The following is a 26,087-nucleotide window of genomic DNA, read 5'->3' as shown; positions in this document are numbered from 1 at the left end:
ATTTCTTTGCCTCCACACCCAAGAGCAGCAACAATACTTCTTCCCCTTCTGCTGTTCCCCTCACTTTGTGGTTACAGGTTCTTCTCAAATCAAACCTACTGCTCCCAGTAAGGATTGACAGCACCTTCTTATGTCACAAAAGGAAATGCTCTCTCCTCTTTTAGATCTAACTCAAATCCCAATTGCTCTTTATATTGTCAAAGCTTACAAAGCCCTCCCTTCCCTGAACTGCCATCTTTGGCTTTACTCTTGTATGAGTTTCATTTCCCAGAGGAAGAAGAGGAAGATTCTACACTGCAGTGCATCACTACAATAACACCATCCAAACACTAATATTAATAATCTGCATGTAACACAGCTGTTAATATAAAATAGATGCAGCATGTAACTAATTTTCCCAGATTCTATAGGTCTGTGATCATACTAATCTGTTTCATATGAAGGGCTTATCCCTTTACTTTTAGATGAAAGCAAATGTCTGTGATTAGAAAAAGAAAACTACCTGGGGCAGACAAATACTGGACATATATTCATGAGACTGTAAAGCCTGAAAAAGGTTTGGAAAAATTCTCAAACTGAAGGGCTACTGAAATATCCTGTAACACCTGATTCATTTTTATGTCCACTTTCTAGATATAGAATTATATCCATTAATGGAATTTAATCTTAAGAGGAGCTGGCAACCAAAACTACTAAAACAGTTTTGACATTAAAATATAAATGTCCCCTACACCTCTCTGTAATTTAGAAATGAGATTTAAATTGCAAGTAAGTTTTTCATAATTGTGGGATCTTGTCCCCTCCAGATATTTTTGCCATTGTTAAAAACCAAACTAAGGAACCCCAGAAGATGTTCCCACATGTAGTTACCATTTTCAAAATCATAAACAAACCCCAGAAACATATATCCATTTGACTTATCTTTTTTAGACCATTTTTACCATATAAATTTAGATCACATCTGTTAACAGGAATCTTTTGTCCAGTTTTCCATTTATTAAATATTCCACCCCCCGAAAAAAATTTGAATAAATAATGTCCTCCTTTATTTATCTGTTCTAGGTTAAAAGATGTGGGGAAAAAACTGCACTTTATAGTACTGTCAGTATCTATGATATCATTAATTTCAGTTCACCAAACCTAAACTAATTTCTGACATGCATCTTTCTTTTGTTGAGAGTGAAGGAAATTGCAAAATTTCATTTTTTCATTCATTCAAAGGGACTGCAAATGTAGCAGTGATGCAAGATGAAACTTTAATTAGCTGCAACAAAGGAACCAACCATTTAATAATTTTGATATGTCAAGATATTACAAATAATGGCAGTTGCTCTATTCTGGCTTAGTGTTGTAGCCCTCATGGTGGTGCTGTTGACTGAAGACTTTTCAGGTACAGCTCAATGTCATTCAGCAATCATAAACTCAGACATCTTTGCACTGAGTTATGAAGTCTACATAAGTCAGTCCCTCTGAGAAAAGAAATCCCCTTACTATTGGTGAAAGCATGTTTGATAGATAAGCTAATTAAAATTTTATTTTAGAAATTTTTACCTAGGCACTTTTAAAATTTTTCCTCTGTGTTCAAGACACAATCTTAATTCATAAAATCAAATGTCCAAGGCCAAGGCAGCACCGTGCCAAAGACACAATAGTGGTCATAACACTCCAGGTATTGTGTAAGCATTTTGTATCTCAGGAAAAGTGCAACAACTCTGGTTATTTCAAAACTCTGCCCTCCAAACCTCAGTTGGTTTCCCTGATCCAATGACCTAATGATCTCCTAATAGCCAGGATAAATTAATTCAAAATCCCACAGGATATTTGCCTGGACTTGTTCCTCCTGCTGCTTTCAGCAGCTGACAAAAGGGGACAATCCCCTGGGACCTGGCACAATGAGGAGCTGTTAATGATGGCTTTTACCAGCTTTCTGTTAGGTCAGGTCAGTCCTTCAGCCCAGCCTCTCACTTCTTTCTGTTCCAGCCCCTGCATGAAGGGGAATAAGGCAGCAGCAGCATAAACAAATTCAATATAATATTCAATACATAAACATAAATTATAAATTTATAAACATATTATGATATAGCAAATATAATAATAGATGTTATTATATATGGCTAATATAGTTAATATAATAAACATAAATATAAAATTCAATAAATAAACAAACATTTCATGTAGATAGAGAAGTATTCCCAGTGAGGGCACTGAGGAGCACACCTGCAAAGCTTTCTTGAGAAGGTAAATTGTGCCAGCTCTGGCATGGGGGCAGACACTCAGTGCTGGCACAAAAGGCAGCATAAGGAGGTTGCTCACACTTACTTTCCACCCTTTGAGCAAGGCAGATTCCATCTGCTGGGAGAAATTAATCAGCCCTGCCATTCCCATTGCTGTGGTCTGGGCAGCACCATCCCAAACCAGAGACACTGCAGAGCTTCTCAGAGCTGGAGCTGAAGCAGCACCTTCCAAGGACACTGTTCAGAGGCTACCAGAAAGATGTAAGGTGCGTTTAAAGCTGTGGTAAGATGAAAAATGAGATTTTGGGTTTATAAACAGAGACTTAGACAACTTCTGGAAAAACAGAAAGACTTGTTTGAAGGCAGGCCTTCTCTGTGGAGGAGTTTGAAGACAATCTACATTTCAAGAGAAGAGGTTCCTAAAAAACCTCTGGGAGATAAAGGGCAAACAACTACTTGCTGGGCTGTGTTTTCTAGATAACTTCCTGGTAGACACTGACTCACTGAAATACATATGCCATTATTCAGTCTCCTTTTACTAATTTTTTTTACCAGATACTTAATGAAAAAATGAAATTAGTGACAACTGCATCATGACTTAACCACCCCTATAATTTCTTTAAAGTCAGTTTCTCAGACAATGAAAAAAACTCCAAAACATAAAAAAGACAGATAAAGAGAAAAATAAAGCAGTTCCTATGGTCTGTAGGAGCCAGAAAGCATAAGTTCAGCTTTGTCAGGAAATCCCATCAGGGCTTTTCAGAGAGCTGTATGGGATTAGATTTTCAAAAGGACTTTAAAGATTTAGGAGCATGTCCCACTGTTTAAAGTGATTTAGACTAATGACCTTAAGCATGCTCTGTCTTGTCCAGCCCAGTGAGGGGTGGGGTCCTTCCACAGCTCCTGACAGATCCAGGTGCAAGGGCTGAAATCCAGGAGCCCTGTTTCCACAGCTTCAGGATGGAGTGACTGCCCCGAGCAGGAGGAGCAGAGGGGTCAGGCACCTTTCCTAGGTCAGCACAAAGCACAAAGCATTGGTGGGGCTGGACTGTCCTCCCAGGCTGGAGCAGCTCCCCTGCTGCTGCTCATGGCTCAGCTACAAAGCAGAACTTCAAGGCACCTGCCCCTGCTGTGCTGCAAACCCCTTCAGCAGGGGCCAACACCAGATGCCCAGCCCCAGACACTCCCAAAAGCAGGCACAGGAGCTTTGACACTGGCATGCCCTTCTCCAGTCTGTGATTTCTTTCTTGTTCCAGTGAGAAGGCCTTGTAGGAGAGAGGCAAGGCACACAAAATAGTTACAAAAGGAATTAAAGTGTTTTATTCCACTTGCATTTTTACAACAGAAAACCTACTTTAAAAAATCTGCATTTACCATGGCATGCTTGACCTAAACTCTTCAGTGCTGTTCCTTCATTTTGTGAGACTAGAAATTAGTCCTAAATGTGTAAAATTTTGAACATGAAAATGAAAATTGAAGAACCTATCCATGAGCTGCAGTGTTCACTTTAAACTGATGGATTTTTATGGTGCTTTGATTTTATTGACAATAAATTATCATTCTGTGTCATGTAAGAATTTATGAACTTTCACATGGAAGGGTGGGGTAGGTAGGAGTGCAATTTTGGCCTAATAGTTAATTTAGGTAGATCGTTCTGCTAAAATATTTTGCATTAAAGGAGCTTTTTATTTAGGATTTCTATTAAACCACAAAACAATGCAAATCAGTGATTGGATGCCCCCAGCTCTCAGTAGCTAGTTAATCTAATAAATTTGGTCTAAACAAACTCCAAACTCCTAATAAATGCCCTGTATTCAACCACAAATCAGGTGTCAAACTGGAGTGAGTACACTTATGGAAATTGGTTGCTTTTTTCGGCATGGCTGAAAAAGGTATGTTAAACCCAAGCCAAGCTGTTCAGCACATGTATGTGGCCCACATGCAGATTTTAGCAGTCAGTTCTTCTACCTGCTCAAGCTTTTTTGTTGGATCAAGACCTCACTTTTTACCCATCCAAAGCTCCATTTCAGTTAAGAGAAATGTTGTCTGAATTATGGGTCTGACTTCTGGCAGACATTGGTACCAGATAATTTCTTTGCCAATTCTAATCCTTTCTGCTGTCTGCTGTTTGAAGCTCATGTCACTACAGGTTTCCTAGGAAACAAAATTAGGCTCACACATACATCAATGAGAATAGCACCCCAGGTAAGTTTGGTTTCAGATGATGGAATTGCCCTGTCCCTCAGTTTGCTGACACTGAAATGTGACACTGAAAATGGTCCAGAGCTCAGGGGCAAGAGTGAAAGGTCTGTGCTGCACCTTCTTTGTTCACTGCACATTTCTGTTCTTTGTTCAGAAAGTCAGGTGAACCTTACTGCTTCTGAAAGTATGTTTTCTTTTTCCTGAGCTTTAAGTGGATGCCAGTTATGACAAAACCTGTCAGGGTTGCTGCTGTGCCAGAAACCAGGTAGGCAATTCCCAGGAATGGGTTCTTTCCGCCGCTCCACACTACGGTTGAAAGAACCACATGCTTCCTCCCCTTGAACCTGGTGACAGGGAAATCTGAGAGAAGGATGTTAAGGATGTACATTATTTCCAGAAGAGAAAGTGGTGGTTAAATGCTCAGAAAGCTTTCCAAGGCATTAAGAGTTTTGAGGTCTGCATTTGCTGCCAAAACTCCTTTAACTGATTGGTGAGGTTTCTGCTATTCTGGATCCAAAAACCCAGCTGGTTTTTGGGAGGTGGTAGGCAGCTGGTGGTAAGAAACCCAGTTACTTTAGGTACGGTCTTTGTGTGCATGTGGAAATACATCCTTTTTTAAAACATTGTAAATTTCAGATTAATAATTTATAGGACTGCTACTGCATTAATTTGCTATGAAAGCTGAGTTGAAAATGGGCCCTTTGGGAAGCTTATCATGATACTCCACATAGCCTCTGTGAGGGTAAATGCTCACCTCTACCTAATATGTTGTAGCCAGAATGTTCAATGAGTTTGCCTCTCCTATCTCCCATGGAAGCTTTCAGAATAAAACCATGACAGAACATTTGAAACCACATCCCTATCAGCTGAGAAAGAAGAGATGTTGACCTAAGTCCTGCTGACAAAAGCAGTGCTTTATTCCCGCTGTGGGAGCAGCACAAAGTCACTCAGTGCCAGATCCCTCAGAGGGCTCTGCCGACACAGGGCTGCTCTGCACGGCTTCTCCGCCAGCTCACCACACAAACCCACCTCCCTCACCTCCCGGGGCTCCCCAGCAGCCTCGGGGGACCGAAGGATACTGTAGGCAATCCGGAAGGTGTAGTTCCCTGCCGGCAGCCCCCGTGTGAAGTGCCGGACCCGCCTGAGGCGCCGGTAGAGGTTCCTGAAGGTGGCGAAGGCCGACACCCGCATCCACACAATGAATTCATCGTTCACGTAGCCATTGTTCCTCTCATCTTCCTCGTCTAGCAGGTACACTGGCTTCTGCCAGTAAGGGGGTCTGGCTGTCCCTGGGCACAGAGAGACAGAGCAGGAAAGGCACTCCCAGTGAAAAGAGTGGTGGCTGAGATCCTGGGCCTCACACAACCAACAGAATGTGAGCTGTGGAAGAGACATAAGACACTGTCCAAAATGATAGATATAGATATAGATATAGATATAGATATAGATATAGATATAGATATAGATATAGATATAGATATAGATATAGATATAGATATAGATATAGATATAGATATAGATATATATAGATATATATAGATGATATAGATATATAGATAGATTATATATATAGATAATATATATATAGATAACAGCATCTCCAAGCATGTCACCTCAAACATGAATTAACAGCACCCAGGGGCTGCCACACTTTAGAACCTTCAAGCACAGGAAAAACAAAGTGACTTGCACAAGCAAAAATGCTGTTTATTCTGGATTCTTGTCTCCTCAGCAAGCAACATGCTCTCTACAATCTTCATTTTTACACATTAATATACTCCTGTACAACAAGAAAGGCACCTTTCTGCAGTCTAATGGCACATTTAGAATCTGTCCCATGAAAACTATATATATAATTAACTCTTGCACATTGCACCCAGCACAGCACTGCCCTGATCCACAACAACTAGCTTTTAGCCCCACTTCAACAGAGATCAGCCATAACAAGGAAACAGCCCTAGGAAACAGAACTAGTGACAAAGGCAGACTCTCATGTCTCACAACTGCCCAAGAATCTGCAAAGGCAAGGAGGAAAGATGGGACATGCAATTCTCCTTCACAGATGTTTTCAACAGGAAAAAAAAAAGCAACTGCATCCTGCTTTAGGTGGACAGATTAAGCATTGCAAGAAACTACAAAGAAAGGTGTTGATGTGGGCTAACTTCAGTCCTGCAAAATCATTTTCTCTCAATTTCTATGGTCACTGATTAAAAAGGTGCTATTTTGGCTAAATGTGCCTACTGCTCTCAGTCACCCTCTAAAGCTGTTTCTTTAACCTGCTTTGGGAGATATTTCTCCCAAAGGTGATTTTTTTCAGAATGGGAGACACATGAAGGGGGAGATAGGGGAGCCCTTGAAAAATAAGGACCACCAGCAGAATCATTCTTACCTGCAAAGGCAGAAGAGAGATTGTATGACTCAGGATTGCGAAATTTCACATTTTTATCTGTCCACCAACTGTTTCCAGTCTTCAGCAGAGGCACTTGAATCACAGACGAGTTACGATTGTAAAAAAGATCAATAGTATCTGCAGAGAATACAGTAAGCAACATCTGTGAGCCAAAGACAGTCATTCTAATTGACAGCATGACTAACAAAAAAATGTCACATTGAAGCATCTTTCAAGTGGATAGAAAACCTGAACATCCTGGGAAAGGCTTCATCATGTGTATGGAGCACTGCACATTTCACAAGAATAATAAAGGTAAGTCTTAGAACTTTTGAAGTTTTAAAGCCTGAACATTTCCTACCAATCCCTGTGTATATTGTGCATGTTCCTCATGTCCATAGGCTCCTGTGGGACTCACCTCTTTGCAAATACCCAGGACTAATACAGCTGCCTGCAAGAATGAGTCCCAAGATGATTCACTGCATCCCAGCTGAATCTGCCTTCATAAATGGGACAGTTGAAAAAACTCTCTCCAGTGATGAATTGTTTTGTTGGTACAAGCACAGTTACGAAATTATATAAAAATACCACTGTTTTAATCAGCTTTTCTCTAGTACACCTGCACTGAAGTTTATTTTTTTGAGCTCTCTAGCTAGTTACAGAAGTTACTGTCCTAGTTAGTTTTTCCTAGAATTTCTTTGACAATTGCCCCAGAACTTTGCTATACATGATGTGTTTTCAGGGTCTAGGGTAGAGGTTAAAGCACAATCAAGGGAATCCATTCATTTAGGAAAAAAATTGTTTTCATTTTATGTCAATTAGAGCTTGCTTACCAATCAAAAAACATTCAGTTAAAATTGTGCTTGGCCATGCCATCCAATTTCAGAGGGTGAAGAGCACTTGTTTTTATCCATTACTATTTTTCCTACATAGATTGGTTTAACATAAGGCAAAATCATTCTAGGACTCATTAACAGCTCTGTAAAACCCTAGGCAGCCAATGGGATGATGGGCAGGGATAATCAGATGATACAGATGAGGAGGAGTTGCCTTTTAGGAGACATGAAAAGCACAACTCAGCTACATAAACATCAATGAAAACATACTTTTTTTTTGTTTCCTTCTATGAAACCTGTGTTCACACAGCTCCTTAAAGCTCAGACACACTCTTCTGGGGAAGTGATCCTTCTGTGACCCACCACATCCCCAGCTATTTGTCACCACTCCTTTAACAGGAGTTGCAATGCTCTGAGCTCTGCCTGCTCAGTTGCTCATTTTTTTCTCTCCCTCACATACTCCAGAACAGCGTGGGCTGCACACAGCTGGGCTCTGCTGGCCTAGGTCTGAGCCCAGCCCAGTAAATCACACTTCCAGGGCAGCAGGTGGGTGCACAGGTGGACAAAAATCAAATGGATCTAGAAGTTACTGAATGCAACTGCCTTTCACAAGTGCCCTGGTGCGGGTGGCTCAGCTGCTTGGAAAAACCTGCTGAATGGAACAGGTTAAAAAAAGGGTGCAGGAAGTAGTAGAGATTGGAAGACAAAAAAAGATGGGGTAGTAGAGAAGAGTCTGTACAGTTTTCTTTGTTTTGTTTTTGTTTTGCTTTTCCTTCCAAAGATACATTCTGAAATCTCCCAAGTGTACTCATAAGCAGATTATGCCCACTAGGTTACTACAAAGATCAAATCCAGGATCAAATTAAGACTATGTATGCTTCCAGTGTTCTAAGAATAAAAATGAAACCATATAGATTCAAAGATCCAAACTAATGCGGAGAATGTGGACAATCTCTCCTTCTAAGCACATAATTGTGGGAAGGCAGCATCTGGGCTCTCCCATCACTCTATGAGAATGTGCTTTTAGCAAGGAAGTACATGAAGTCTGTTGTATCCTTGTTCCTTATTTCAAGAGGGCCTAAATTCCTCACTCCTGCTGTACACTCACATGGAAGAGGGCCTTAGAAAATGAGAAATCTCCCTCAGTTTCCAAACAAGGGCCAAGTCACTGAACAGTAGGAGCCCCACACTCACCAGAGCAGCACCAGCAAGCCCTTTTGGTGGCAGAAAGAAGAGACCTTGCAATAGCAGGTCTCCCCTGGCCTGGGGCAAGGGAATAGTGTCCAGAGGGACCCCCAGAAGGGGCAGAGGGAGGTGCCCACGTACCATTGAACATGCTGTTGGCAATGGCCCCGCACGGCGCCATCGGGGTCCCGTTCCTGTAGGTGCTGAAGGGCGCGCATTTGCTCCTCTGGATCTGCATTTTGGGCACACAACAATCAGGCACAGACCCAGGGCTTGGTTTCAACTTGCTGGTGTCCTCCCATGCCTTCTGAAAAGCTACTGAACAATTAAGTCTCCAGTACCTTCTGGTCACATTAGAGAGACATCCAAACGAAGGGGTCTATAGTTCAGGAAAACCTCCCATTTCTAGGCACAGAAACTTAATGTCTTCCCCAAATTCTGCTGCTCCAGACTACAAAAACAGGTTTGGGGATCTTCTATTGTAAAATGGCTACAACTAAAAATATTCCAGTGAAGCCTTGGCTTACCCTAGAATATCTTATCTTTCCTTCTTTTTAATTCTGATCTGGGCTGCATTAGTGCTGGAGAACAACAGATGTAGTTGGCCACATTACTGCAGTTCAACAAGAGCAAGTCTTGATGTATGAAGATACAGAATGAAAAACAGAAGTCCCTCAGCTTTATCACATCTTTCCTATCCCATTTTATAGGAAACTATAAATCTTAAGGTTTCAACACAAAAACATTTTCAACTCCAATGAGCTGTGTATCTGATTGGCACAAAAGCCAAAAGCAGCTGCATCTGGATGCAAACAAACAAGCTGACAGGACAACTGGAGAATTGTAAGAAGCATTTTATAGAAATGAGGAACATGTCTGGAGAGTTGTAAGAAGCATGTCATAGAAGTAATAGATTATCATGGCACAACCATCATATATACTGAAAGGACATGTGGACTATGTGTATATTAAAAAATGCTACTTTTAAGCCAAAGAAAATACGCTTTAGATTTGTAAGTAAAAAAGCCTGAATGCTACGATTGCATTCTCATTTCCTTATGCAGGTCTGCTGCAGGTGATGCTGTCTACTCCCTCCTTAAGACTTCTAAATTGCATACTAAATTGCAATGCTACACGATCACTTATTTCAAGACAAACCTCTTCCTGCTCCTTGCACACTTCCAAAGCCAGATGGCAAAACTAGACTTGGAATAACTTAATTCCCTAACCCTATAATAAAAGCACAGCTTAAAACACTTCTGGCTAAGAAGACTGACAACACAAGAAGGAAAAGCTTTCTGTATATTTATTTGAAAAAGACATTGTACTTCTAATCTGCACTACAAGGTGCAGTCTTGAGAGCTGCAACACAGGACTGATATCTTTTATTTACCCCCCTCAACCTTCCTCTCTTATTAACTTATTAGACATAATGGCCCTAAGAAGCATAAAAGCCAGGACCTAACACTGAAAATCTGTACTTTATTATTCCCTAGAGCCACCTAAAAACACTTACAGTTCTGCCTATTTAACTCTCCATATGGTCAAAGGCACACCTGCTGGAAGTGCTGCTGCTCTCACAACATAAAAAGAAAACTTACGTTTACATTTCGCCCCAACAGTTGGGCGTCACTTCTTGACATCACATATCGACGGTGGTTTTGATAGAAGTTTTCCAGACCATAGTACATAAAAACATCACCCTAGAATCCAAGGATAAACCTCTTCAATAAGGAGAGTTCATGAAGGCAATGAGAAATCCTATTACTTGCTAAAAACTTATATGAAAATGTCTTTAACTACACCCTAAGCAATACAGAGTCATGGGCTAGAATCTAACCTTTACCCTTACGGCAAGTTTTATGTTTTGGCACAAAATTAAGCATAATTTAAATAATGAAACAAAACCTAAAATAAAAATGCCTGATAATTATTTTACACAAGATGGCATCGCTGGCCATGAACTTGCAATGATTATGAATCATATTGTAGAGACAGGCACTCATTTTCTATAAAAGAAGGTGCACAAAACCCTTCACATTAAAAGGAGAATGTTAGGCAGGTAAATCACGCACGAAATGTAATTATGCAACTATAAAAAACCCATTACTCAGTAAAATTAACTTCTCATCTCAAACATCACTGTAATCTGAAGAATTACAAAGTTTTTTAACAGCCTTCTCAATACTGAAGAATCCTAAAGTGACTTTAAATTGCACTGTAATTTTAAGGGATCATTTATTCAGTACTAAGTATAAGATCTCTTTGGCAGAACATGAAGCATTTTAATAGTCTCAACAACACGACCTGGTAGTTTAAGGCAGGAAATGAAGGATACTTTCTCCGAAAGAAACTTCAGAATTACATTGCTAGACTTGAACTATTTCAAGGACCTTAGGGATTAGCAGCACAACCCTTGTAAAAATGACTACAGGGGTCTACTTTTGTAAAGTGGTCAGAGCTTCAGATTCCCTTCTCACTTGAGAGCTTATCAGGGCAGCAACAACCAACCCCAGGCCAAGGGCAAGGCTTTGCCACTGAGTCAGAGAGATACAGAGAGAGGTCACCTCCACATTCAAACACCATTTCCTCCACCCCCTTCTTCTCCTTGGACATCTCCAAACCAAGGAGCCTGGTCTTGGTTTTAAATACCAAAATGAACAAAGGCAAAAGTGTAAAATTTTGAGCATTGCATGCTCTGAAAAAGTACAAAGCAAATTTAGTCAAGAGGTCTACAGAACAGAATTACTCTTTTATCATTCAGGGATATAAGTAACAGGTGGTATGCAGCAACATGAGCTGAGTTTTTGCACCCACTTACCAATATATCTTCCTTTAGTGTGAAATTAACAGAACAGTGGCATTCCTTATTCCAGTTAGAGGAATTTTCACGGAGCTTTGAACAGTCTGAGCATTTATCTGAATAATCTATCTGTCAGAGAAGTGAACAAGTGAATATATTGTAATAAAGGACATGCTCATAGGAAAAGGTTCGTGTTTTAGGTCTGAGGCTTCTCAGAGCCGTTCTCTTCTAAGTGACTGTGGACTGCCAAAAACATTGTTGAAAATGAAGAGGCAAAGTGATGACTTGGCGTCAATGAACAACCACAAAAGTTATCCCTAGTTTAAAGCTGGTTTACAGCCTTTTGATGACTGTTGCAGTATTTTCACATCTGCTCCTCAGCAAAGGAGTGCTGAGTGAAGAACACTTCTGCACCATGGGCTGGCTGAGCAAGTAATGCCTGACAAATCCCCACACGCATCATGGCCCACCCCCTCTGAACAGCCTAGGTGTAGTGCTGAGTGTTGTCTCCAAACAGGAATCTATTAACACCACCACAGGTCTGAACAACCTATTCTGCAGGAGGGATTTAAGCATTAAGGTTCTCTGTATTTCAAGATTTTGCCCCAGCAAACATGTATGTTCTTATAGTGTCAAACATTCTGAGGGATTTGCTTATTTCCCTTCAAAACCCCAGAAAATAATGACATTTTGGTATTGGCAGCCAGTGACAGCAATTATCACCCATATTTCAGATATTACCACCCAGTTAATCACCCAGTACTCTGACTTTATTGATGAGCAACTGCCTCTGAAGATTTTCACAGGAATACCAGTTGCCGGACACATGTCCAAGGCATGAAGCCATCTTTATTTGGAAGCAAAACCTCAAAGCCTCTCCAAACCTGGCCTGGTTTCTTCTTTACACAATATCAAAGAACACCACTCCCGAACCAACCTGGATTTCTCTGACGCTGTTTGCAGACAGGACAAGGCAGACTCCCACAGTGAGGCAGAATGCCCCTGTCAGAAAGAAGCAGGAGAGCACAGATGCAATGGTGAGCTGGGGCTTCCAAGCTGGCAGCCTCTGCTGTTTGAAAGCACTGTTATCTGGACACCTGGAAGGCTGAGCTTCTCCTTTTCTAGGAAGAAAACTTGTCTTGTTTTCCATTTTCTTCTTGGTGAGAAAAAGGAATAATATCCCTGTGCTGGAGAGTGTTTCAGCGGAGATACTGTCTATTGTTGGGAGACTATTCTTTGTTCAAACTTGCATTATGGTGAGGAATTACTTATTAACTAGATCTCTCTCTTCCTTGTTTTCTGTATGTGTGCCTGGATCCCCATGATCAGCTTGTACCAATCAAGTGATAGTGTACTTTGATCAGGGTGTCTAGTTCATTTCTCCTGAAAAAGCTTTTTCCTACCCCACAGCTCACTAGGATTCATTATGACTTATTTGCAGGGATACTGTCAGCTCTGCTGGAATTTCTGTGTAATTTCAGATGGATTATTTCTTCTCCCTTCACTTCCAGAGCTGCCCAGCTAACAGGCATGGCATACAATGAAAGGAGTTCTACTCCAGTTGCACTGGATTCCACTGGACAGAGAACATTGCTTTGGAAGAACAAACCAATTTTCTTAACCTATTATATTCATTGTTATTGACTGAGATGCAATGAAAGGTTGTAAAAAGGTTGTGTGTTCTTTATCATAGAAGGACAACTAATTTTTAAAATAGCCAATTTGGATCAATGGCTTTCTGAGATACTGATGATTTCCTCATCTCTATTAATCTCTGAAAAAGAATCTATCCATTCCCTACTATCCACAACAACAAAAGAATCACTCAGAGATCACCTCATTTTAATATAAATGGACAAACATAAGAATACTTCTTGCACACTTGAACAGTTTAACCAAAATAAAATCTCAGTATAATATACAGATAATTTATCATGTGAAAGCAAAAAGCAGCACTTGGCCAGCTCTAAAACAGATAGGTGGAAAATACTATTTTTAACACGTTTCTGAAATTCATACTTTTTCAAAGGCGCCCAAGGGCAAGAACTACATTACCACTTTCATGAGAGAAATATGTGTCTCATTTGGGACAGCACAGGGAGGGAACAGAAAACTGAGCTGTGCAAAGACTTTCACATCCATGTCTGCTCATTTTCAAAGTCTTACTAGTGACATATAGCAGTAAATCTGATAGGTGAAAGTACTGTAACTCTGATTTCTGTATGACATTGTTCCTGCAATAAAAATAATACTAGAACTACAAACAAAACTTCTGGGTTTTTATTAAAAGAAATCTCAGAAAAAGTTGCAATGTGCCTTCTGTATTAAGACCTCTGAAAAGTCAAAATTCAGTTGTAGGCAGGATAATAGTAAAATGCAGCTGCAAATTACTTCCTTGTTGGTAAATTCATTAAAAGAGTCCCAGCTTCACAGATCCATCTCTGCACAGCTTTATAATACTCTTCTCCAGTAGATCAATTGTTTCTTTCTTTATCTGAAGAAAACAAAAATCAAAGAAAGCATAAGAAGTTACTGATAATTATACCATTGTTTATTTACTCAGCACCTTACTACAGGACTAGAAATTAAAGAAGCAATTCCTATACAAGGTCCTCTGGAAGGTTTCCATTTTTAAAAATACCCATCATTTGCCCTGCAGCCCTGAAGTCCCATTTCACATGGCTACAGAAAGGTTGTCATTGGCAGAGTTGATAAAGCACACCACAGCAAAAAGCCCATCCTGGGCTGCAGAATCCCTGCAGGACTTCTCCAGAGTAACAAGTGGCATAAAGCAGATCAAGGGCAGTGCAACAGGCACAGCCCTGTCTGTGTCTGAGACACCTGAATGAAAGTGAGCATGAAGGTCAGGTCTGCCCTGCTGCATACAAAGTACTTTGGTTTATGACACTGATATGGCTGGAGCTTATGGCTTATCTAAAGATAAAGCAAATGTAGTACAGAGCAAATATTGACTACATATTTCAGAGGGAACACAAGATTCTTTATCATCATGGCTAGTCCACAGTTTCCTTATAGCTCTCTCTTACCACTTGCAAATAAATTGTTAGCAGGTTTTCTCTCAGGATTATATGCTTTCATGCTTCCACTTTGCAGAGGAGTAAATGATGTAAGAAAGCTCAGCCAGCCTCAATTTCAGACTGGATGTGCTATACAAAGGTTCATTTGTGACCTTCTATCACAAGTCCATTTCTCACAAGCCTTTTGTTTCCATGAAGTCTAAAACTTAGCACATTTTCAATCAGAAAAGCTGGCTAAGACTGTTTTCCATATTTGAAGCCCAAAAGTTGCTAGAATATCCCATTGGTTTATATGTGGTGTTAAGATGCCTTATGACCAAAACTTTTTTGGGTGTTTTGCTGTTGACATTCCTTATACATAACTTTAAGGAATCTGCCTGATGTCTGCAGTGAGATAAATACCTGTAAGATATCCAGTTATAAAGCTCCAGCTTCCTCTATAATGTGTTACCTGAGTCAAGGGCAGTTTGAAGACTTTTCTGTAATTATATATTCACTATTCTTTAATCACACATAAATATCTATTGCTTATCCTAACACAATATATGATGGTGTAATGTTCTTACTTACCTGGATTTAATTTGAACTAAACTTTAACTTTTTATGCTAAGATAGGCTTATGATTTTGCCTTAATAGAACAGACTTGGAAGTTACAACTTTTGGCCTGTATTTCTAGACAGACACACAGAACTGCTATGATGCTGCCTACAGTGAGCTGAAAGGTATAACTGAGGTTTGCAATAGCCCAAAATGAAATACTGGCCACATAATCTTCATTTTTTGGAGGTGGATCACGTATGGTCTACTTTATGGATATTGACTTCTGATTATTGACTTCTGATGACTTAAAAATCCATCCCACTGCCATCAATAAGTTTTGTACTGCCTGTGGTTTTGTACTGTACTGCCTGTGATTTCATGTTTTCTGTTCTTTAAAAAGCTTACAGGTAAGTGCAAGCACCATATAACAAAAAGCTTTATGTATTAACCACAAGAGGGAGCCTCCTTGCCTCCAAAAAGTCAAAGGCAGGTTGTTTTTTTTTTTACTACTTTATTTCTTCAATGTATGTTTTTTTGTTTTGTGTATGTGGGGCTGTAAAATACAGCACATTCAAATATTTAGACAAGTACATAGATGGATTAAGGACTGATAATTTGTTTCAATTGTGAAACAGCTTAATGTCTATATGCAAAAGAAGCCATTTTCCCTGGAGATTCCTTGTATGTATATGGGCCTGCTCTAAATGTCCAAAACCTGAAGACACTGCAGAAAATTGAGAGTTTTCTAACAAGCATTAATAGAGGAAACTTCCCCTTCATCTGACTAGAAATAGGTGATGCCCCACAAAATGCTGTAAACGTATCTTGTTACAGCAAGAAATATAAAAGCTGGATTACAGAACTGGAAAGAATTGGAAATTATTTTAGAAGGAGTGTACAAATGATGGATGGCTCTAAGTTGTTTGTACCCTACCTCCTGTCAAAATAAAACAAAAAAGAAAAAAAAAAAAAACAAGAAAGAAAAGGAAAAAGCCAAGAGAACTGTCTGTAGATTTATGATGTCATCTTACTCTCAGGTGGAGGAACATAGATGTTTGGCCATAGCTTTGTTTAGTTTTTAAGGAAACTTTTCACTGAATCACAGAGAATATGCTGAGTTGGAAGAGACCCACAAGGATCAAGTCCAACTCCTGCCTCTGCACAAGACACCCCAAGAGTCACCCTGTGCCTGAGAGCACTGTTCAAACACTTCTTGAACTCTGTCAGGCTTGGTTTTGTGAGCACTTCCCTGGGGAGCCTGTTCCAGTGTCCAACCAGCCTCTGGGTGAAGAACCTCTTCCTAATATCCAACTTAAACCTCCCCTGACACAGCTTCAGGCCACTCCCTCAATTCCTGTCACTGATCACTGCAGAGATCAGTGCCCCTGCTCTCACCCTCACAAGAAGCTGTAACTGCACTGAGCTCTCCCCTCAGTCTCCTCCAGGCTGAACAGACCAAGTGCCCCCAGCCCCTCCTCACACGGCTCCCCCTCAGGGCCCTTCTCCATCTTCTATTGTGGCCCCAGAGCTGCCCCCAGCACTGGAGGTGAGGATGCCCCAGCTCAGAGCAGAGCAGGACAATCCCTCCCTTGCCTGGCTGTGATGCTGTGCCTGATGCCCCCAGGACAGGGTTGGCCCTCCTGGCTCCGGGGCACTGCTGACTCAGGTTCAACTTCCCATCCACCAGGACCCCCAGGTCCCTTTCCATGGTGCTGCTTTCCAGCATCTCATTCCCCAGTCTGTCCGTGCAGCCAGGGCTGCCCCATCCCAGGTGCAGAATCCAGCAGTTTCCCTTGTTAAATTTCACACAATTGGGGATGCCCATCTCTCATTTGCTGAGGTCTAGGACTCTGCACAAAATCCTCCCACTAAGGGAACTTCCTGGGGACAGGTAGAACATCCATTGAGCATAAACAGAAAAATCTCACAGCACAACCATAGAAGTCACAGCTGTGACTTGCAACAACAAAGGAAAAATTCTTTCAGGAGATAGTTTTGAGACTGGAGAGTACAGACTTCTCAGTCAATGTGAACTTCTTTGTGTTCATTTATCACTGAAGACAGCTTTACAAAAAGAAAACTTTACTGACCAAGACCTGAGAACTACCAACACAAGTAATGAATACACAGAATATAATATATACAGGTGCTTATACAATACCTCAGGGATGTCCACCATTCTCCTCAGTTTCTGATCTCTCCAGTTCCAATCCAGAATCATATATTTCGTGGAGTTCAAGCACAGGGCATCTAAAAAGGCAACATAAATTTCACTACCAAGATTATATGACATGTACTTATCAAAATGGTTTTTGGCTTTTACATCTTTTGCTGTCTGTTTCCAAGGAAACTAATCTTTGAACACTTAAGTACTGCATTTGCTGGTTGGAAAACTAATGCACTGACACTGCAAACTCCCTTAGCCACATAATCCCATGCCTTTTTGGAAGATAAACACAAAAGCAGAATAACTACTGTTGCCAGACTTGTCAAGAGCTTAGCTTTTCCTGCCAGAAAGTAATTCCTCAAGCTTCCTCTTGATGAAACCACAGGAGCTGAATTTCCACAGCTGATGTCACTGGTAAGTTACAAGGATCCTAACCTTAAAATTGATGTTAACAGAACAGGCAGTGTTCAGCAATTTACAGGACAGGGTGCTATGTGAATATGAGTCAGGTCAGTGGTGCTGCTGAAGAATTCCTTTATTCTTCAAATAAATGGTGGTGAAAAAAAAAAAGGTCCTTTCTGAATTTGCTTTTCAGCTGTCCTCCTATTTTTTCCCTAGTCTTCTACAGGATGCCCAGCACCCACCATTTTTTCCCATCAGTTTTGACTTCTCTCCCTTCTCTAAGTGACCTGGATCTGCAACACTAAACCATCAATAAAGAACTAGAGCTTGGGATAAAATTTAACACTTCCAGGGATGGGGCATCCACAGCTTCTCTGGGAAACCTGTTCCAGGGCCTCACCACTCTCATGGCAATGTGGTGCTGTGCTGAGCACTAACATGTAATGTTGGTGGAAACAACAAAATTATGTTAGTCCTGCATTCTTTTGGAAGGAGCAATAGAGTCCCAAACCACTGCCAGTCCCTGACAAAAGACCACAGTCAGAGCAAGACAGTGTCTTGCATAGGAGGAATGGAAAGAATTGCCCTATCATCTTGTCATTTTGTTGTTTCTTTTTCTTTGTGAACATATTATCTACCAAGTAAAAATACTCAAAATTTGGGAAAAGATTTATAGAGAATAATTAATTTTATTATAGGCAAATGAGAAATAAGAACAAATCAGCAAGCAGATCTTCCATCCACCCCTCACAAAAATTTACACTGAGCTCAGAGCAACATATAATACAGTGACTTCTGCCACTATTTCCTTTTGATCCACTTGCAGTGTTTGGTTTCCTGGAGTTTTCAAGCTCACACTGTGGTTTTGCAATCACTTTCAAGTCAACATAAATCAGTATTCCTGCCAAAAGAGGAACTCCCCCACCTCTGCCTGCTAATTACCTGATTTTGTGTGCACACAGGTTTTGGTTTAATTGGGGTCATTTCACTGAGCTGCCAAGCAGACTCTTGGGCTTGCACAGGGAGCAGGAAGGGGGAATAAGCACAGACTGGTGGGTGACAGGAAGCATTACTCTGCCTTTCTCTGCTAATACTGGTTTATGCCAGCTTAAAGTGATCATAAAACAAAGTACTATAACTTTGACCTTGTTTTGACTGACACAGCACAAGTGAAGAAATAGAACCATATAGTTTGCTACCCAAATCTACATGTTCATGTCAACCTATAAAAAACAGTCAAAGTTTTACTTCTCATTAGACCAAATATAAAATACCTAGGGAAGAAGCTCTCCTTGTTCTCCTACCTTGCTCTACTAGTGCCTTTACTCTTCCAGGAGTTCCAACTCCAATGTGGAACACACCTTTCTCCAACATATTCATTTGTTCCTTTATCTAATTTGAAGAGAGAAAGACAAATCACAGTAAAACCATAATTGTTTTAAAATTTCCTCTCAAGGATTTGGAAATAAATTCAAGATCTCATTGTATTTCTTTCTAGAACACCATCAAGTAAAAATGATATTTGTCTTTCAAACTGTCAGACGATTATATGTGGAATAAAGTTTAAGAAATATAACAAACCATCTGGGCATTGCACTTCTCTAGAAGTTCAATCTTTTTTAACTTTGAAAATCTGCTATTGCACCAACTATTTCTGGAGGTGAGAACAGCAAGATTCCTTCAGCATTTGAACAAATTCTCTGGAATACTGAAAAATTTGAATTAACTCTGAAGTCCTTCAAGATGAAGATACTGGAAAAAAGGTGAAATAAAGCAAATGACATTTGCATGTTTGACAGCATTTATATCAAAGGCCAGGTGTCCACTCATTATTCCCAACACCCCTATAATTTGTCCTTTTTCACAGGTATGGATACTGGAGATCCAGGCATTCAATTTTCAGAATCCAAATGTGGGTGCTGGTACAGTTTGCTGCCACAGACCTGTGTGTGTGAGCCTTCTGGCATTTGGCACTTGGTGGGAATGTGGAACAGTGAAACTCAGCAGATGCACAAGCATCTACATTCTGCACAAGAGCTACTGGAGATGGTGCTTAGTGAAATTCCTTACACTGCAGCAATGAGTTACCAAAGGAAGCATTACCTAAAGGATGGAACTTCATATAAACACTGCATGAAAGGCACTACTGCCAAAGGATTCAAAAAGAAAATCATATCACACTACTTAGCTGTTTACTTGCTCTATTAAAATTCCCTACCTTTATGTGCTTTGCAAACAACTTAAGGACTCTGCAATCTCCTTTAAAAGCTGTCATTGACCTAGCAAGAAAAAAAAAAAAAAAATAACAATGAAATACAAGAAGCAGGGCTGGGCTTAAGACCACACATGAGGAAAGAAAAACTAACTTTCTCAAGCATTTCTCGATATGTTTGAGACACACACAGTCCCTCAGTGAACCCTGGTTGTACTTGAATACTGTGTACATTCATATTTGCTACTCATCAACAGAGATCAACAACTGGACAGACACAATGGAAGATATCAGTAGGGGGCAATATTGTTTAGATAGATTTTCAGATAATATTTAATATTGTGTGCTTTCACAGCTAGCTTAGTTCAAAACTGGTTAATCACAAAATCTTAATTAAAAAAAAGTTCATTTATTGAGATAGAGGTATTAACGAATATGTGAGTGTGTGTGCACAAAAGGAAGGATCTGTGTATGGACTGATCTACATTTTACAGTCTTCCTGCAGCATGGCTGCTGGGAAAACCTAGGCTGCCTCTGTCTTTACTGCAGAGATTGTTCAAATTCCAGTTAACCAAATTAATTTGTTAGAAACCTTGACTTCTTTTTCTGACACTCCATTTTGGCACTCAAAAGCAACTCTATGTTCTGTATTCATCCAACAGGAGACAACATAATCAGTATTTGCTGAATGTCATTTAAGGCAGCTTGCTCTGCATGCTGCACAACAAATTTTTAATTTGCAAAGCTAAAGGTTTATCTACATCTAAACCACTTAAGTCTCAGGTGCTAGTTTCTGCATGCACAACAGGCACTTATCTGCCTTATCTATGCTTATATCTATGTCATAGAATCAAACATCCCAAATCTCCATCTCATTTTGTACTGACAGATAATCACAGGAAGTAGGGTCAAGACATAGAAGACAACCATAAAATTTTGCGGTATCCATCAATTCAGAGTCATCAAAACTTCTGGCATGAGAAGGGGAGGATAGAGAACAGGAAAAAAAGCGGGACAGGGCACACTGAAAATTGTCATCTCTGCCCTGCAGTTTTGCCATCCTGAGCCAGCTGAGAACACTGACACAGACCTGGAGGCACTCAGGCCAGACACACCTTGGCATCTGAGGCCCTGAAATGCCATGTCCTCGCTGCCTTTGGTGCAAAGCCATGACTTCTAGTGGTGGATCATGACACCTTATGGGCTTACTGGGTTCCCAAGTGTAACATTCCACGTTTCCCCTAAATTGGTTACACTTCACTTTTGGTTTTTAACAAAAGTAACACTTCCCAGGCAACTGAAGCACTGAGCATTATTTCAGTCCAAAACGGAACACCACGCTCCCAAAGTTTATAGAAGGAAGGGATATTTCATCAGTTTGAGTCAGTGAACTTGCTGGCTAGCACAGGACAGTGTCCCAGTTTTGCCTTTTTGCCTGTGGTTCCAAGACAAAACTCCTGACTGACTGCCAACCTCAACAGAGCATTTGCTATTGACATACTTGATGAGTTCCAAGGAGCGAAGGGCAGAGCTGCAGAGAACCAGTATCACCACCGACTTCTTCTCCTTGTGGCTTCTCCGGAGCTTCGCCCACTTAGGACAGACTGCAATGGAAAAGCCCTTGTACCCACACAAAGTACCACATGCCACAATTTTAAATTACTAGAGTACATGATGAATGGTAGCCAGCAGCAAGAACACACATGCTGACTCCTTTGAGGTCTGGAACTCTGGCAACACTTTTGCATTTAGTCATGGCTGAGAAACTGGAAAACGAAAAGCCCCAAAAAAATAAAATACAGAAATATCACATAACTGAACAAACTAGATAAGCATTAATAATCAACAGTTTTTAAGGTGATGAGCCCATTGTCTTCATTTGCCATATATGGCAATTTGTATCAGAGAAAATCAACTGCAAAGAAACATCTACCAGACCAGAAGTTCTATATAAATATACAAATGAATAAAAATTCTCTTAGTTCATGTCAGCAGACAGCTGCAGGACTTTTATTGTAAGATAATACAAACACCTACTCGTGAAGCCACAATAAATTACTGATAAATAATCCCTAGCAAGTAAAAGAAAGCCCAGAACCCTTCTGATAAAAAAAAAACCCATAAAGAAAACCCAGAAGAACAATCCCTGTCATAAAAAAATAATTTAAAAGCTTTAAAGTTATTAATATTTCATGATAAACAATATTTGGAGATACATATAAAAATGCAATAATATTGTCTTAACAATATTTTTCATACATCTTTCATCTCACCCAGACCAACATTTAAACTCACTTTCCTTCAGGTATGAAGAAAAACTGTGTGTAAGATCATTGGCTGGCAAAAAACAGGAATCTGAAAACATAGAAAAAATATTTTTGTTGATGTATTTTAATAGCAAAGGGAGAATACATGTTTGCAACATTACCACTAGTTATATTGATGAAATCCCAACTTCATAAATCCATCATCAATAAATTATTATTTCTGTAACAAAAATTAATGTAGAAGAAACTTTATATGGATTAAGTCAATGAAGGCAACAACTCTGAATTGCAATTTCTTTTTTTTTCTCCCAGCCTGAAACCTTGTACATAGGGCTGTGTGATCACATGCTTTAAAGAAAGTTTTCATATGTCTTTGCCACAATGAATCAAAGCCTCAGCCAAAAGCTGAGATTCCTAGACTGTTCCTCCAATGTACTGATGATGAAATATGTTTGTACATCCCCCAAATAATTCATACTGTGTAAATGTAAGAACCTACCCATAATCTACCTGGCAGTAAGGTTGTTCACCTTCTGGCCTTTCATACTGTGATAATCCACCTAACTATATCCACTCTAACAGCAACATCTCCACTGCATTTCAGTGCCTTTCTCTTCCTCCATTTCCTGTTGAACTCCTTTTCCCTGCTCACTGTTAACTAGGAAATCTGTGGCAGATATGCCATTTAACATTATATAATGGCAATGAAAATCCTAACAGGTTCTTTGGAAGGTCCTTTCTCATGCCTATATAGAAAATCAAAATTCTTATAAAGGTGATTAAAATTCCATGGTCTGAAAACTTGCCACTGTTCTTAAGGGCTCTTTGCCTGATGGAACAATATGCTTCTGTAGAGGATTAACAATTCTTCTGTCTTTAAAGACTTACATATTTGTTTACATCTTGCATGAAGCACAGCCTCTCAAGGTGTCCATGGATGTTTGCTGATACATTTTCTAAACTAAGGAGGTTTCTTCAAAGATGTTATTCATGTTCATATGGATGGTGCACTGTGCTAATGCTGAAAGCATCAATCCAAGATCTTCATCAGAACAGACAGTGTGACAAATTTGGTTTGTAGCCAATGCCTGGCTGAAGTCCTGTATTGCTAAAAACTTTTATTTTGCACTTATTCCTATTAAAACCTGAGACTGACATTTATTGGAACTCAAGCTTCAAAGGAAATGAATATGTGCAACTGAAGGATCAGCAGCTGATTTAGTTTAAAAATCATGTTTAAAAGATGCACTTGATGCTGGTTGGGACAGGCAGGGGCTGATCTGAATACATGGTCTCACTAATGCCTGACAGTTCAAGAGATCCTTTCTGAAGGACACAGCTTCAGCCACTGACTCCTCACCAACAGTCCAGCAACACTGCAGCATTTACAGCAGTTTTAAATAGATGTTTCAGAGAGGGGGAAGAAACACACAGCTCCAGACTGCAGCAAGAGACATTGCTGACTTTCTGACCAACCCTGACCTTCTGCACTCTGTCAGTGAACAGGAACACACAGCTCCAAAGTAGCTGTTGTTATTTACTCAGTGCTTTGACGTGAATGACTTGACAGCTGTACAAGTTCATAAACTCCTTGGCACTCCAAGCCTTCAACTCCCAGCAAAAAAATTAAGGAAAAATACCTCCATCCAACACATATGGAAATGGGTCACTTCAGAAGCCCAAAGGGCTCTTTTAATAAGAAAGAAACCAAAGCAATTTATTATTTCCTAAAACCTTTTATGCCAAAAAATACTTAACACAAGGTTTTCTAAGAAATCTATATGGGACTTCTCCAGGTTTTCTTCATCCAGTAACAAAGCTGAGACTGCCCCACAGAAATAAAGAAGGGTCCACCTAGAATCATGGGGATTAAGGAAGAGCCCATTTACCTAGAGAGACAGGCTTATGCATTAAAAAAGAAAAAACACTGCTGGGCTAGAAGGCCTCTACACTGGACACAGGTCACTGACAGTTCAAGAAGTCCCAAAGGTGAATGCAGGTTGGTTACCAGGCTGCTGCTCTTGATGAGCCCCACCAACAAATATTGGACAGTGCCTCTGTCTGCACAGAGGAGGCAGAGTTCAACACTGCCATCATCTCCAGTGCAACCTCCAATTGACAGAAGCCAAGCCTGCTCTGTCCTGCTTTCTGCATTTCCTATCTGGCTTTTAACTGGTTGCAGCATACAGGGAACAAAAAAGAGGGTCCTCATGGCTAAAACTTGGTCACTTCACACATGGACCAAAATTCAGACCACCTCCTGAAAAACCACTGCATGCAACACCTCATATCCATATGAGAATGATGCCTCATTATTTCTTTGTCTGTTTCTGTCAGCCCCTTATTATGCATCTGAACTGACTCAGATCATCCCAGGAACAAAATACATCTCTCATAGCACTTGGGAGCTACTATCAGGAATCACAAAATTTCTATCAGTAAAGTGAGCTCCAGAAATGAATACTTTATAATAAAAAGAGACATTTAAATAATGTTTCATTTCCATTACTCCAAAAAACCTCACATTTATTAAAAAGAAACTAACACTTCAACTTAAATAGCAAATTAATAAACAGTAAAAAAGAAATATAAGGAAATATTTTAATTAAAAAGTACAACTCAATTTCTGTCCCCAAAATCTTTTTTCTTCTGCAGAAAAAGAAGTCAATAGTATCATGAAGAAAATATTATTTATATATTAAATATAGGATAAGTTACCCGACAGCTGTAATTCCTCTATTTCAATCACAGAACGGTTTTCACCAAAATGTTGAGTAAGCAGATTTTGTAGATCTGCAGGGACCCCAGGTTTTGGAGCAGATTTTTGCAGAACATCAGAAATCTTCTTCTAAAAAACCCAAGTAAAACAGGTTAATGCGATATTTCTATATATTTCTATATTTCTATATAGTTCTTTGGCTAGCTAACAACACCCTAAATAAATGTTTCTCCATAACTTTGTACAGTTATATCAGTTTAATTATGGCTTAATTGGAAAAACATCTTACAATGGGACAAGATTCCCTGTATCTTTAGAGGGAATGCAGACTTCAGATGCAAGTTGAGATACTTGGACAAGATGGTCTGTGAGCCTGAACATGAAAAGTCTTGTGCACTCACCTGAAATGCTGCTGTAATAAAAACATAAAAACATGAAAGCTGTTTTTTGAGTTTTGTTATTGCTACACTTTAGTATCAGTTTGAAAATTCTGGATTTTTTTTCATAATTTGTTTGAGTGTATTATTCTTCAGGAATAACAGCAGGAAACAAGTGATAATATATGATGTGGTTATATTTTGATTTAAACAGGGTAACTATCTATCTATATTAGGAAGGGAAGATGGTTACCTTTATTCACAGAATATCATGTCAGGATGATGAAAATAAGCTAAAACAACAAAACCACAGGTGACGCAGCAAAAATTCACAGCTGCTTTGTTCTCCCACAATGTATAATTTTTTTTTAAAAATCACTAATTTTTAGACACTGAACATGAGTCCATAATGATTGTGTTTTATGCCTTAGAGAGGTTACCATGTAACAGGTCTGAATTCTCACCGAAGTGAAAGAATTGCTGCATTTTTTGCCATAGTTAAATGGAACACGTGGGTAGAGTAGCCCAAGGCTCCCATTGACTGATCTGCCAGCATAAAAGAGAAGCAAATTTTAAGTATTTAAGAAAAGAGCAAATTTGCAAGGATAGAGGCAGTCTGGAGAGAATGACAAGAATGTGATGCCTTTCTAGTTCTCGCTGTGATGTGTTTAATTTTTGAAAGGACAGGTTAAGTTTTCTCAGCTGTGTAAGCTAA

The 26,087-nt window shown here is 39.8% G+C and overlaps 2 protein-coding genes across 6 annotated transcripts in view; both read right to left on the bottom strand.

The window, feature by feature from the left end:
• Positions 1-3,531: 3,531 nt before the first annotated feature.
• LOC130249198 (cell cycle control protein 50C-like) lies at positions 3,532-12,922 on the bottom strand. The gene is made up of 7 exons (XM_056483740.1): positions 12,587-12,922; positions 11,668-11,778; positions 10,448-10,549; positions 8,988-9,078; positions 6,826-6,963; positions 5,516-5,725; positions 3,532-4,796 (listed from the first exon to the last, which is right to left on the bottom strand). The coding sequence occupies exons 1-7, from the start codon at positions 12,797-12,799 to the stop codon at positions 4,606-4,608; spliced, it is 1,056 nt and encodes a 351-aa protein (XP_056339715.1). The 5' UTR covers positions 12,800-12,922; the 3' UTR covers positions 3,532-4,605.
• A 985-nt stretch (positions 12,923-13,907) lies between these two features.
• CMSS1 (cms1 ribosomal small subunit homolog) overlaps positions 13,908-26,087 on the bottom strand; it is a 216,551-nt gene continuing 204,371 nt past the window's right edge. For all 5 annotated transcript variants that reach the window (XM_056483752.1, XM_056483761.1, XM_056483786.1 and 2 more), the window contains 7 exons: positions 24,995-25,124; positions 22,305-22,364; positions 21,511-21,613; positions 20,016-20,076; positions 19,102-19,189; positions 17,390-17,478; positions 13,908-14,143 (listed from right to left, as the gene is read on the bottom strand). In XM_056483752.1, coding sequence (XP_056339727.1) covers positions 14,060-14,143; positions 17,390-17,478; positions 19,102-19,189; positions 20,016-20,076; positions 21,511-21,613; positions 22,305-22,364; positions 24,995-25,124 — 615 coding nt within the window. In that variant the 3' untranslated portion in view covers positions 13,908-14,059. The remainder of the gene's footprint in view (positions 14,144-17,389; positions 17,479-19,101; positions 19,190-20,015; positions 20,077-21,510; positions 21,614-22,304; positions 22,365-24,994; positions 25,125-26,087) is intronic.

The sequence above is a fragment of the Oenanthe melanoleuca genome, chromosome 1 (assembly GCF_029582105.1).
Source record: "Oenanthe melanoleuca isolate GR-GAL-2019-014 chromosome 1, OMel1.0, whole genome shotgun sequence".
Taxonomy (NCBI): domain Eukaryota; kingdom Metazoa; phylum Chordata; class Aves; order Passeriformes; family Muscicapidae; genus Oenanthe; species Oenanthe melanoleuca.
The sequence above is the reverse complement of the archived record's forward strand: the minus strand, read 5'-3'. Positions and strand labels throughout refer to the sequence as shown.